The sequence below is a fragment of the Manis pentadactyla genome, chromosome 3 (assembly GCF_030020395.1).
Source record: "Manis pentadactyla isolate mManPen7 chromosome 3, mManPen7.hap1, whole genome shotgun sequence".
NCBI classification, from domain to species: Eukaryota; Metazoa; Chordata; class Mammalia; order Pholidota; family Manidae; genus Manis; species Manis pentadactyla.
The window spans coordinates 67395965-67410203 of NC_080021.1; the positions used below are offsets into that span (position 1 = coordinate 67395965).

A 14239-nucleotide genomic window follows, 5' to 3' on the forward strand; every position below is an offset into this window, starting at 1 on the left:
CACAGCAGAGCTGTAAGCCACACTTTGGGCACAAGCCCTGAGAAAACAGTATAGATGAGAGAAGAAGGAAGTGAGGATAGAGACAAGGATTGAATCGAAGCCATTGCCAGAAAGACTGCCACCCTGAAGTATAAAATACTGTAAAGAGTCCTGGCAAATCACAGCAGTGACAATAAGGAAGACACTTAGGAGTGTGGCTGAATCAAGGTGGCAGTCTTTGAAAGGCATTGTTTTAGGGAGAAAAGGATGCAAAGGAAGGGAGAAACATCTTCTGGAAACTAGGTGGTAAAGGAAAAAGGAAGCACAGGGGGGAAATTTCAGATCCTGTAAGAAAGAGAGAAAGAAAAAAATCAGAGGACACACAACCTCTCCCACTAACACCCCCAAATAATAATAAAATAAAAATTGAAAAATTGAAAAGATCTTCTTAAACTAGGACTCTTGTAAATACTCTCAATCTGAAATTAATAAAAGCAGTATAGGTCTATACATTATTATATAAGAAAATAGAAAATAAGAATAAAAAAATTTTATTTTATGAGAACGACCCTCCAAAAAAACACCATAAAGTGAAGAAAACCACAACCCAACAATGCCAAGTAAATTAAATGTTCTCAATCAAGCATCGAGGACATGAAACCACCTTAAACCAGAAATGGAGGTATGAACCAAGGGTCTTATATCCAGCCAACCTCTCCTTCAAGTATCAAGACCATAGAGAAACGGTTTTAAAAGTGTAGAGTTAAGGGAATACTGTACACATCAGCTCTTCTTGAATAGTCTTCCAGAGGGTGAGTTTCTTTTAACCAAAAATCACTAGGGAAACAGCAAAAGGAGTGATGGTAAGCACTGAATATATATATATACCAGATCTATGAGTAAATCAAAGATAGGGGAAGAGTAAAACTATCATCTCTATCTATCTATCTATCTATCTATCTATCTATCTATCTATCTATCTATCTATCTACCTATCTATCTATCATCTATCTATCTATCTATCTATCTATCTATCTATCTATCTATCATCTATTTATCTATCTACCTATCATCTATCACCTATATCTCTATATTTACATTCTATATGACAAAGTGGGAATAATACAACTAAATATGGGAGGAAAAATAGAAAAGCTGACAGAGAATAAGCTAATGAGAGTATAGTTCAAACAATAGTTGTGAGTCAAAGAACACCATTAAAAAACTGAACCAATGAAACAGTAAGAGATTAAATAAGAAAAGCAAAAAGGGGTATTAAAAATATGTAAGTTCAAAGGCAACCAATAAGACAAAAATATAAATTTTACTAAGTTCCAAAGGGATAAAACAGGGCAACCATCTTTATAAGGAAACTTACAAAGTGATTTATAAATCAAAAACTTATAAAATCATTTATAAAAGGATGCAATGAGAAATATACAGAAACATAGTAATAGGAAGTAATCCTAAACAGGCCAAATGGACTAAAAATAAGTAAGAATAGAGGGGACCTAAATACATAATCAGGTAGTTCTCATGGATATACATTTAGCAATATATTCTGAAAACAGAGGTTGCACCTTCTCAAACATACATAGAATTTCACATAACTTGAATGCATATTAGGTCACAAATAATGCATCAGTGTGTTGCATAGAATAGAAATATTATAAACACTAGAACTAAAGTTAGAAATTAATTTATAAATAAATAAAATGAGATATTAATAAAATTAGAAACTAAAAATTAATGAAATTAGAAATTAATAAAATTAAAACAAGAAGGCCCTTTCACCTGGAAATTGACAACCCTTCTATCAAACATCATCTGGACAAGAAGGGAAACAAGCCTAAAAGTAAGAAATTTCTTAAAAATACTGATAATGAAACAGTATTATTAGAGCTTATGGAGTATAAAGCATCATTTTTATTCATCATTTTGAACATCATACACTTGAAAGCTTTGTTCACAAAAATAAGTGAATTGAATCCAAGACTCAAAAAACTGGAGAAGTACAATATAAATAAAAGGAGAACAAAATGAAGGAAATAATAAAGGTAAAGCCAGAAATTAATGAGGTAGAGCACAGAAAAATGGTATCTAATTAATAAATCAAAATCCTGATTCTTTAAAATAAAAGTATCAAAATAGGCGATCACTAGTTTACTTAAAGGGAGAAATTTCAAATTACACAAAATAGAAACTGACAAGGGAGAAATAATTGTTAAAATATACAAAAGTAAAAACACAAGGGAATACTCTGCAGACCTCAAAGTAAATTGGAAAACTTAAGACAAAACAGGTAATTGCCCAGGAAAATACAGTTTACTGAAATTGACCCAATAGAGAGAGAAAGCTTAAATGAAAACATTTCCTAAGAAGAAAAGAAAGGTTATTAAGAACTACTCTTCAAAGATGCACCAGGTCCACATGGGTTCACAGGGTTTTGAGAATCCCAATGCTATATAAACTGTTCCAGAGCATAGAAAATCAAATAATACTCCCAAACTCTTTTCATGAAGCAAATGTAATACTGTTAGCTACAGCTGGCAGAATAGTGGCCCTACCCCGAAAGATGTCCACATCCTAATCCCAAGAAACCATAGGTATGTTAACTTCCCTGGCACAAGGGACTCTGAAAATGTGATTTAAATTATGCTGACATAGGGAGATTATCCTCGAGTATCCAGATGGGGCCAATGTAGTCACAAAGGTCCTTATTAGGAAAAGGGAGGCAGGAGGGTCAGAGAAGACGTCAGGGGAGGTCACACACACACAGATATGGGAGGATCCTACACTGCTTCCTCTAAAGATGAGGGTAGGGGCCACCAACGAGAGCTCAGGCAGCCTTGGGAAGCTGGAAAAGGCAAGGAAAGGGATTCTTGCCTAGGGCTCCCTGGAGGAACGCAGCCTGCTGACACCTTGATTTTAGCTCATTTTGACTTCTGATCACTACAAATAAAAGAGAATAAATTTGTGTTTTTTTTAAAGCACTGTGATAGTTTGTTACAGCAGCAACAGGAAATGAATGTGGTACTAAGATGATAGCACGAGCACAAAATTACAGATACTATTTATCAATATGATGCAAGAATCCTAAGTAAGATATTAGTAAAGAGAAATCAATATCATATTAGGAAAATAATACATGATGACCTAGTAGAATTTATTCCAGGAATGAAGGGTTGGTTCATTCTTAGCAAATCTATTAATATGACATATCACATTGGCAGATCTAAAGAGTAAAATTAATTGAGCATCTCCATCGATGCTGAAAAAAGCTCCTGACAAATTCAACACTCATTAGTGATTAACTCATCCCCCCCAAAAATAAAAGAACTGATGGCTATTTCCTTAATATGATAAAAATGTATATAGCTTAGTTCTAAAGCCTGCCTCTCACTTACTGGGGAAATCCTAAAAGCATTTTTACTAAGATCGGGTACAAGTAACATTGTGCCAGAAGTATTAGTTCAGTCAATTGGAAATGAGAAATAGCGATACAAAGTAGAAAACAAGCAAAGCTATTTCTATTTGCAAATATATGACAGTATACCTGGAAAACCCAAGAGAATCAATGACAAAATTAATTCAGAAAATAAAAATGATTTTAAAAGATAGCAGGACATAAAATTATTATATAGAAAGCAATAGCCCTCATATACACACACAATAATCAGGTAGAGGTTTTAATGATGGAGGAAAACCCCATACAATAATAATAAAGAAAATAAAGTACTTAGGAATAACCTCCCAAATGTACAAAATCTGTGAGAACACTTTCAAAAGCTCCTGAAAAACCCAGAAGTATACTTGACCAATGAAAAGTATCCTTTGTTCTTGCATGAAGATTGAGTATCACAAAGATATCATATCTTCCTGATAATTCTTTCAAAAACCAGATAGAAAAACAGGCAGAGGTTACAACCAGATATTCTACAAAAATAAACCAAATGGCCTTTAAAGTTCATAATCTTATGAAATTTATTTATTTTCAAAACTTTACTAATAAGCACAATACAAATGAAAACTACAGTGAGATATTCTCATTCTATTGAAAAAAATAAAAAAGCTTGACAGTGTTGAAAGCAGACACTCATATGAAAGGGAATTTGGCAATATTTAATATATCCATTTCTGCATTTACCTGTTGGCCCAGTAATTCCACAACTAGAAACTTACTCTGAAGATATCCTCAACAACAAGAAAGAATGTTCACAAGGCTCTTTATTGCAGCACTATTTGTAATCGCAAAATATGAGACCAACTGAAATGCCCATACATAAAAGAGTGGTTGAATAAATTATGGTACCTTTATGCAGTGGAGACCAGGAAGTGGTGAAAAAAATGGGAAGATCTCTGTGAACTGATGGAGAGGATATATTTTAAAATGAAAAGAATATTTTAAGTGAAAAAACAACCAAGTGTAATACCATATATATAGTCTACTACCGTTTGTGTAAAAAAAGAAGAGAAATAAATATACAGCATCTGCTTACTATTTCAACAAGAACACAGGAAGATAAAACAGAAAATGATGAGACTGGTTATCTACAGTGCCTGCGTGGGAAGAGACGGTGGGAAGGAGTAACATTTCTCAGGATATGCTTTTTGCAGTTTTGGCTTTTGGAACTATGTTGATGTTTTACTTACTAAAGAACAAGTTACCAAGGAAAAAAGAGAACCTAAAATGGGATACAAACAGAAATAAACAAAGCTTAATCTATTTCAAATGAATAACACAACCACAATAAAGCAGGGAGTAACACTGAATAAGCCCAAGTTACTTTGAACACAGTATTGTATTGTTTTCTCATTCTAAAGACAGAAGGAACTGAAAAATATATTGGACTGGAGTTAGCAAGTTTATTTTTGCAGTAGTATGATTTGGAAATTCTGAATTTGTTTTCTGTGCACTATAGCATGTAACCACAGAGGTAATCCATTGGGGATAATGCAAACTACACTTTTCACTGTTGGAAAAGGAACTTAGAATCTAGAAACAAGAAAGAGTAGAATGAACTTACTTTGTGGTGTTGAATTAGAAATAGAATTATCAGGATGAATATACCGCTTTTAGTATATCTAATAGTTATAGCTGCACATCTTCAACTGTAGGTATAGAAAGAACTGTCGAAACGTGTGTGTATATTTTAGCTTTGTCCCCCAGAAAGGCCTCCAAACAAAGTCACCTCTGCAGCTCTTTTATAAACCTCAAACCCAGATCTTGGTGTGCAAATGCAGCTTCCCACTTCAAAGGAACTGATTCCAGATGTGCGGCAGTGAAAATAACAAGATGAACCTGAAACTTGTTTTAGGCCAGAAAGCAAGTAAGTGCTCAAAGGATGATGGGGATGTGTCAAAAGGACACAGAAGCCACCTGAAGGGAGACCAGTGGCCAAATCTGTCTCCCTTCATCATCAAAATGAATGATGGTCACAGAAGCATATCCATGACATAAAAAATGAGGATCTCTGAATCCATACTGATATGAATAAACAGGATAGAAGGGAAATCTCTTCTCTATGGTAGAATACCACTTAAATGTAGCAGGAGTGATAGAGTTGGGAAAAATCACCATTTTGCAGCCATTTATGTAAAGATTCAGGAAGAACCACCAATTCTTCAAAGGTTAGTGGATGAATTACTTATTAATTAAAAAAGGAAAAACAGCAATTCTATAGTGTATTAACCTAGCAAAGACCACCTTAACTCGGTAATCAAAGGTTAAACCACCAAACAGAGGCCACGGAATTCCTGGTGAGGCATCTCAAGCACACAGTATTCATTTTGTGGTATCCTTCCCAGGAATGTACCACTGCAGTCCAAACATAAGGAAACATTCTAAAAACCCCAGCCGAGAGACATTTTACAAAACAACTGGCCTGTACATTTTAGAATGTCATGAAGGACAATGGAAAGTTGAGGAAATATTCCAGATGGACGGAGTCTTAAGAGACACTACAGTTTACCACGATGTGTGGGTCTGGATTGAATCCCAGACCAGAAAAACAGAAACCAAAAAACCCTAAATATGGTATTATTGGGACAATTGGTAACATTTGACTATGGGCTGTGGAATCAATAATAGTATTGTATGGCACAGTTAAGTGGCCTGATTTTGTTAAAAGTACAACAGTTATGTAAGAATTTTTTTGTTCTTAGGAAATATGTACTAAAGCTCTTATATATAAAGGTATACAATGTCTGTAAATTAAAAAAACTCAGGGATGTGAATGAAGGAGAGTGAGAGAACAAGAGAAAACAATAAGGCAAATGGGATAAAATTTATTGGGATTTTTAAAAATAAGAATTCTTAAAATTCTTAGAACCTTTCTGTAAATGTAAAATTTTATCAAAATACACTTATTACACATTAAAACTTAAATTCTCCACATGTCCATCCTAGTTTCTGCCTCATCTCACAAAAGGATGTCCTTTCCTTGGGCCACTCTGAAGTTCTTTATTCAGGGAGGAAAGGTGTGAATAGGTTTGTGCTGAAAAGTGAGTATTTAGAATAAATGTAGATGATTTCAAGTTTCAGGTGATTCTCGTGCAACCTTGGAAATAGAAAGGTTGTGAAACACCCAGGGAATTTCAAAACCCCACACAGCTCTCAAGCTGAGTCATAGTTCTTTCTGGATGACACTTACAAAAATATGACCATATTCTAAAGATGGGTAACTTAGAGAACACTTATGCATGGAATTTTAACTCTTCCTAGAGCAGTATTACAATCAACAGGAGCTACTGGGTCATAAGCAGCAGAAAGGGTAGTTTCTGCAGAGACTGCCTGATTCTGACTTCAGCCTGTTCTATTCCTTCTTCCTGCATGGCCTCTGGAACAACATGGAATTTCCTGAAAGCACCAGGCTCTCTCTCCCTCCCCAGCACTTACAGTTACTCCTAGAAGGTGCTTCCCTGCCTCATCATCCTGGGTGTCTCTTAGCCTTCAAGATTAAATTTCAGCATCTTCCTCTCCACAAGCCTTTTGTGAGCCTCCTCTCCCTCTTACCTTCCTCTGGGCTTCCTCGGCGCTGTGTGAGCCCCTCCCCGGCAGCACCCAGCTGGAGATGATTCTGGGCACCTGTCCTCAACAGCAAACTTTGAATTTCACCTGGCTAGGTGTCTACACTTTCAAGAAGTGAGTAATAGGTCGACCAGAAATTCATCAAGTGTTACAGTTTTGCAGATTGTTGCTACATGGAAGGATATTTTAATTAAAATGGTTATTCTTTTCCTAAGTTTCAATTCTAAGGGTGCTCCAGGTAGACCTCGGAGATACTGTGGGTTCAATTGCAGACCACAGCAATAAAGCAAATATTGCAATAAAGCAAGTCAAATTGTTTGGTTTCCCAGTGCGTATAAAAATTATGTCTAACTATATTGTACTCAACTCAGCATCTAATAACATTATGCCTAAAAAAATGTACATGGCTAAATTTAAAACACTTTATTGCTAAAAATGCTGACCATAATCTGCACTTTCAGTGAGTCATAATCTTTTTGCTGGCAACATCTTGTCTCTATGTTGATGGCTGCTGACTGATCAGGCCGCTGGCTGATCAAGGCTGGGGTGGCTGAGACAGTTTCTTAAAAGAAGACGACAATGAAATCTGCTGCATCGACTGAATCTTCCTTTCACAAACCATTTCTCTGTAGTATGAGATGCTGTCTGAGAGCATTTTTACCCACAGTAGACCTTCTTTCAAAATTCTCTCAAATTTTGAGTCGATTCTCTCAAACCCCGCTGCCATTTTATCAACTAAGTTTACATAATATTCTAAATCCTTTGTTGTCATTTCAACAGTCTTCACAGTATCTTCACCAGGAGTAGATTCCATCTCAAGACACCACTTATCCATAAGAAGCAACCTCTCATCTGTTCAAATTTTATCATGAGTTTGCAGCAATTCAGTCACATCATCACATCTTCAGGCTCCACCTCCAATTCTAGTTCTCGGCTGGCTATTCCTGCCACTTCCATTTCGATTACTTCCTCCACTGAAGTCTTGAAGACCTCAAAGTCATCCATGAGGGTTAGAATCCATTTCTCCCCAGCTCCTGTTAATGTTGATATTTTTACCTCTTCCCATGAATATGACTGTTCTCAATGGCACCTAGAATGTGAGTCCTTTCAGGAAGGTTTTCAGTTTTTTACCCCAGATCCATCAGAGGAATCACTATCTATGGCAGCTAGTGCCTTAGGAAGTGTATTTTTCCAATAATAAGACTTGAAAGTCTAGCTTACTCTTGATCTGTGTCCTTCAGAAGGGATCATCAGGCATGAAAACAACATTTATCTTTTTGTCCATCTCCATCACTGCTTGTGGGTGCATTATCAGTGAGGAGTAATATTTTGAAAGCAATCTTTTTGATGAGAAGTAGGTCTCAGCAATGAGCTTAAAATATTCAGTAAACTATTTTATAAACAAATGTGCTGTCATCCAGGCTTTGTTGCTCCATATAGAGAGCACAGGCAGAGTCAATTTAGCATGATTCTTAAGGGCCCCAGGATTTTCAGAATGGTAAATGAGCACTGGTTTCACCTTAAAGTCACCAGCTGCGTTAGCTCCTAACAGGAGTCAGCCTATCCCTTGAAGCTTTGAAGCCAAGCATTGATTTGTCCTCTCTAGCTATGACAATCCTAGATGGCATCTTCTTCCAAGAGAAGGCTCTTTTGTTTACATTGAAAATCTGTCATTCAGTGTCTTCACCAGGAGTAGTGACCTTATAATGTATAAAGTATCACCTTTATAATGACCTTAATTAAATCTTCTGGATAACTTGCTGCAGCTTCTCCATCAGCACTTGCTGCTTCACCTTGCATTTCCTACCTTAGACCTCATGAACCAGCCTCTGCTAGCTTCCAACTTGTCTTCTGTAGCTTCCTCACCTCTCAGCCTTCATAGAATTCAAGAGTTAGGGCCTTGCTCTGGATTAGATTTTGGTTTAAGGAAATGTTGTGGCTGGTCTGATCCTCTATCCAGACCACTCAAACTTTCTCCATATCAGCAATAAGGCTGCTTTACTTTCTTATCATTCGCATGCTCACTGGAGTAGCACTTTTAATTTCCTTCGAGAACTGTTTCTCTGCACCCACAACTTGATTGTTTGGTGCAAGAGGCCCAGCTGTCAGCCTATCTCAGCTTTCGACATGTCTGTCTCACTAAGCTTAGCCATTTCTAGTTTTGACTTAAAGTGAGAGATGTTTGGCTCTTCCATTCACTTAAACACTTAGAGGTTACTGTAGGGTCATTTACTGGCCTAAGTTCAATATTGTTGGGTGTCAGAGAATAGGGAGGGCTGAAGAGAGGGAGAAAGATGGGGGAACAGCCTGTGGGTGGAGCATCAGAACACACACAACATCTATCAATTACTTTTGCTGTCTTATATGGGTGAGTTTGTGGTGCCCCCAAACAATTATAATAGTAACATCACAAATCACCACAAAAATTACGATAATAATGGAAAAATTTGAAATACTGTGAGATTACCAAAGTGTGACAGAGAAAATGAAGCAAGCAAACGCTTTCGGAAAAAAGGCGCTGATAGACTTGCCCAGTGCAGGGTTGCTGTTAACCTTCAATTTGTAAAAGACACAGTCTCTGTGAAGTATAATAAAGCAAAGTACAATAAAATGAGGTGTGCCTGTAATTTGATTTTCAAAATTGAGAGAGCCTGAAAAGAATGTCTACACTGATGGTTCTGTTTCTTTTTCATAAGTCCTTTCATGTCTTTCTGTGTTTACTTTGAATGTTTTTCTGAAGGCACAAAGTTTCCAACATTTGATAAAATCAGTGTGCCTCATGGGTGATTTTCATGCTGCTTGAAACACAACATGTTTTAAGCTGGAACAGAATTTGGCTTTTGAAATTTCTGAGACTCTGACCTGCATAGTAGCCCAAAACCAACTATAAATACCTATTTATAGACATTTGCTATGTACAGAAGATTTCTAATCTCCACAATTTTATTTATTAATTGCAGGAATACCTATTTATTTTACAAATAAAAGACTATGTCCAACTAAGAAGGCAGTACAGAACTATCAACAAATATAAATATATCATTTATCGATAGATGAATAATTTTGTATAATGAATGGCTGGTTAAAACAGCACACTTGCTTACTGGAGCGAATGCATATCACCTTCCCTCTTTCTTAATACCAAATGAGTAATAGAAACTGCTAATTTTATTATCCATCAGCATGAAGGTAAAGGTCCTTCAAAATTCTAGGTTTTTTGATATAACTCTTACTATCACACATCAATCATAGAATAACAAATTCAGGGCTTATTTGTGCTAAGCACTTTTCAGGTATTAGCTCATGTAATCCTTATGTATATTGTGGATATGTATTATTTTCAGATTTTTACACATCATAAAATTGTCATAAAAAGGTTAAATAAATTGTCCAAGAGAATCAGTACAGGATAGAGATTAAAAGCACATGCTAGGACCTGACTCCTTAGGTTTGACTTCCTATTCCATCATTTATCATCTTTGTCATCTTTGGATGACTCAATTTTCTTATCTGTGAAGTGGGGGTAATGGGACTAACCTCACAGACCTATGGTGAGGGTTAAATGACTTAATATATGTAAAGTACTTAGGAGAGCGATGGGACATAGTAAGTCATGTAAGATTGTTGGCAAATCACCCCAAACTGGGAAGCAGTGAAGCTGGACCTTGTGGCCGGTCTGACCCACAAAACTGTTCTCAGCTATTTATATTATCTGATCTGATCCACCAAATCCTCTCACATTATTTCTCCCAGTTTAACACTGTTGACTATCTCCCTACTGCTTTCAGGATAAAGACTAAGCCTTTAGTGTAGCATAACTAGGGAGACTGAATTGTATAGTTTGTCTGTAATGGTCCCAGTTACATCAGCTATACTGGAATCCTATTTAGTTTAGCATTTGTCCAGAATTCTTGGACTTTTTAATTTAGGAGATCATTTTGAAATGCAACTATTTGATAAATCTACCAATTGATTTATTGGTCAGCAAATGCATATGTCATATTTATATAATCTTAATTATTTTTAGTACCTTCTACATGGTCCAAAACATCCCTGTTTAGAAGATAAATTATAATACAGTCACCCTATGTATAATACCCTTAATTAAACAGGCTCTACCCCTTTTACCTCTTCAGTTCATCCCTCTCACCTCCCTTGTACCATCCTTGAATCAATCACAATTCATCCAGTGAATCTTGCCTTTACATCAACTACCCTTCTTGTTAGACTTTTGTTCTTCACTATCCTATGTCTAGATTGTTCCAACATTGCCTTTGGTGTGCAGCATAAATGCATCCTCGTTGGGGAGCTTCCCTTGACCCCTCAGGACTGGGCTGGGGTCCTCCCACAGCTCTCCTGCATCTCACCTTCCCTGTCAGAGCACTTTGCATCCTGTGCTGTAACTGTCATACTTGACTAAGCTCTCCTGGAAGGCAGCAAGTTGCAGAGGCAGTCATTTAGATTCTTTCCTTCTTTCTTTATTGAACAGATGAAAAATCATTTTTTCTTTTTCTTTTCTCCCTATACCAAAGCCGATTACAGGTCAATTTTGTTCTCCAGTTTGGAGAGGATCTTAAGAGTTCTGCAACACCTTAGCTTCTCTTATGGCACAAGAAACAAGGCACTGGAAGCAGAATCACTATTGGAAAAGTATGAAAAAGTTATGAATGTTCTCCTGGAGCCTAGATGAACTCTGACCTGACCCTGACCCTCACCATGAACAGGGTGGCCAGAATTGTGTGCAGAAAAACATGCCCCGACCAGTCGGCATGGCTTGGCTATCAGAGGCCTGGCTGGAGGGCACCTGCTTGCCCTCCAGGCACACCGTGCAGGGTGGGAGCCTCGGACACCACACACAGTGGCCCTGGCTCTCACCCGCAGCCTACCGACTCAGACTGAGTCTCCCCATCACCGTAGGAGGCTGGCCTCACCTCCGGACCCTTCAGCCCCAAGCCCTGACCTTGATCCACCTCTTGGTTGAGCACCTTAAACCCAAAAGTCCAATAGCGCTAGCAAGGCAGCTTAAAAATAAAATGGACTTACACATTGATGTATATTAATTATTTCTCAGAAAAAACGGAAAAAGATTTATGATAGAGAAAAATAAAATAAAATAAAATGGAGTTGAGATGTGAGAGAGAGAAGAGAACCAGAGGAGGCTTCATTACAGCAGCACAGAGCAGGGCAGTGACGGGGGGGTGGTTCTTCCTTCTGATATCAAGAGGTTTAGGCAGTTCAGAAAATGGCTTTGTGTGCTGAACTCTGAGTTGCCAACAAGTGATGATGGACATGGTGGTAGTGCTGATGAATATCTTTTTGTTTTTCTTACAGAATACAGTAACATTGTTTGGAATTACAATTTCACTTACTATTCCCTTTCACATACTGTCTCCTTCCTATAAATGTTTTGTACCCCATTTTACACTTTATTATAACACCCACCATTACTGGTGCTTGCTACTCACCATACTGTGTGCTTGGTTTCCCACTAGGGAGGCTGGGATTTGAACCCCAGGCAGCCTGAATACTGTGTCCAAGCTCTAACCTCAGTACACACAGCCTTTAACATTTATCTGGGCTCTAACACAAGGCATGAATCACCACAAGCAGAAGCCGTGTGGCCAGAAGCATGCCTGCTGAGGGTGGAGCACGACATGGTCTGCTGGTCTGCAGGGTGTGGAGCAGAAGGGTCAGGAAGCAGCACTGCCGGCGTGAGGCTGCCAGGAACTGTCTGTCTGCTCCACGCAGCCACTGGAGACACAGTGGGGCTGTCAAGAGCTCTTCTTGGACATCAAAGTGCAGCAGCATCAGCTTTCATTAGCAATGGGAAAAATAAACACTCCCTCAACCTGTTGATCCTACTCTATTTTGCAACATAGAAAGTATTGCTTTCAACTCAAGCCAAAATTAATTTCCTGAGTCATGGGGGCCACTTTCTGAGTTATGCCCTCACTCTGAGCTTCTCCTAACTGGAAATGAACAGCGTGAGTAAGCAAAGCATTTCAGCTGCCTTTGCCTCATGCACAGGCCACAGCAAAAAATAATAAACAAATAATGAAGTTGAATAGGGAACAGACTTGCTTTTTGAAGACCTTTTTAAATAAGTCTAAGGGTTAATTTTTGAAAATCCACAAAATGAAGGCAGTTTAAGAAACTCTTGTTAGTCTTGTACAAGATACATTTTCTAAAATACTCTTGAGTTTTCAAATTTCAACTTCTTCAGGTTTGGTTTCCTCAAAGTCTTTTATAATGAAATTTCATGATTAAAAATGCATTTGCATTAGTTTTCAAAAAAAAAAAACCAAAATCTTAAAGAATCAAGGCTTCTGAAATCCCTGTAGAGGGGCCATCATTGGAGGCTGTGTATTGGTAAACAGCATCTGGAGGTAGAACTTTCTCCAGCAGTTCCACACATATGGGCTTGTTCTGCAAGTCTTCCCTTTCAATCCAACAGGAAGGCCACGTCAAACACTGCATTTGGATATCCAGAGAGTCCCCAGGCATACCAGGCAAATGCTCTCTCAGGAATCCTGCTTCATGATTTTCTGCCTACAGCATGGATATCCACTAACAGAAAGCTTGCCTCATGGATTGTGAAATGGTGGAATCTGAAAACACCAGTCATTCTGAGTTATAGAGTATCTTAGATTTGTCCTTTGGTGAGGAATTTAGGAGAAAAAAAAGCAACAGGTATCAGTGTGTTGCGCTGTGCATCTGCTTTCAATGGCCATGCTACCAGGGAGGGTATGTCACACAGCCTCAGAGACTATGGGCTTGGCCTGGGTAAGGGGTGGTGGCAGGGGTCAGGGTACAGGAGAATCGCATATGCTTGCCATTGAGTGATGACTGGAGTTTAGCTAAACCTTCCTTATCTCAGCATTGTCCAGGGATGATGAGTGTCCAGGGAGGACTTGATGGAGAATAACCGCTTTGGCTCTGACCAGGCCTGTGTCTTAAATAACCTGATAATACACTCTCATCTCTTTCATGAGAGAAGTAAAAGAAGGCCAGGCTGAAAAATCCCTTAGCTGTGAAACTGAGTGCATCATAAAATAACTGTAAAGCCAGTATTTAGTGTCAGGTCCATTTAAAATGTCACAATTTAGAAATGTCTTAGTGACGCCCCTGGGAAGAAGGCAAAAGTGCCCTGGGGCATGAACATTACCTCGTCAGCCCATATCCCGGGTGAGACCAGCTGAAGAGTGGATTCTTCTCTGCCTTACTTGTGCT

At 38.0% G+C, this 14239-nt stretch overlaps 1 protein-coding gene across 11 annotated transcripts in view; it reads right to left on the reverse strand.

Annotated features, from left to right (window-relative positions):
* The window catches only part of SULF1 (sulfatase 1), a 165649-nt gene that overhangs the window by 3284 nt on the left and 148126 nt on the right, over window positions 1–14239 (reverse strand). For 8 of the 11 annotated variants that reach the window (XM_057498002.1, XM_057498004.1, XM_057497999.1 and 5 more), the window contains one exon: window positions 14175–14237. The exons of 2 other annotated variants lie outside the window; for them this stretch is intronic. In XM_057498002.1, the coding sequence (XP_057353985.1) occupies window positions 14175–14237 (63 nt within the window). Of the gene's footprint in view, window positions 1–4291; window positions 4346–14174; window positions 14238–14239 lie in introns of all 11 variants that reach the window. One more of the 11 variants, XM_036886241.2, reaches the window with a different exon arrangement.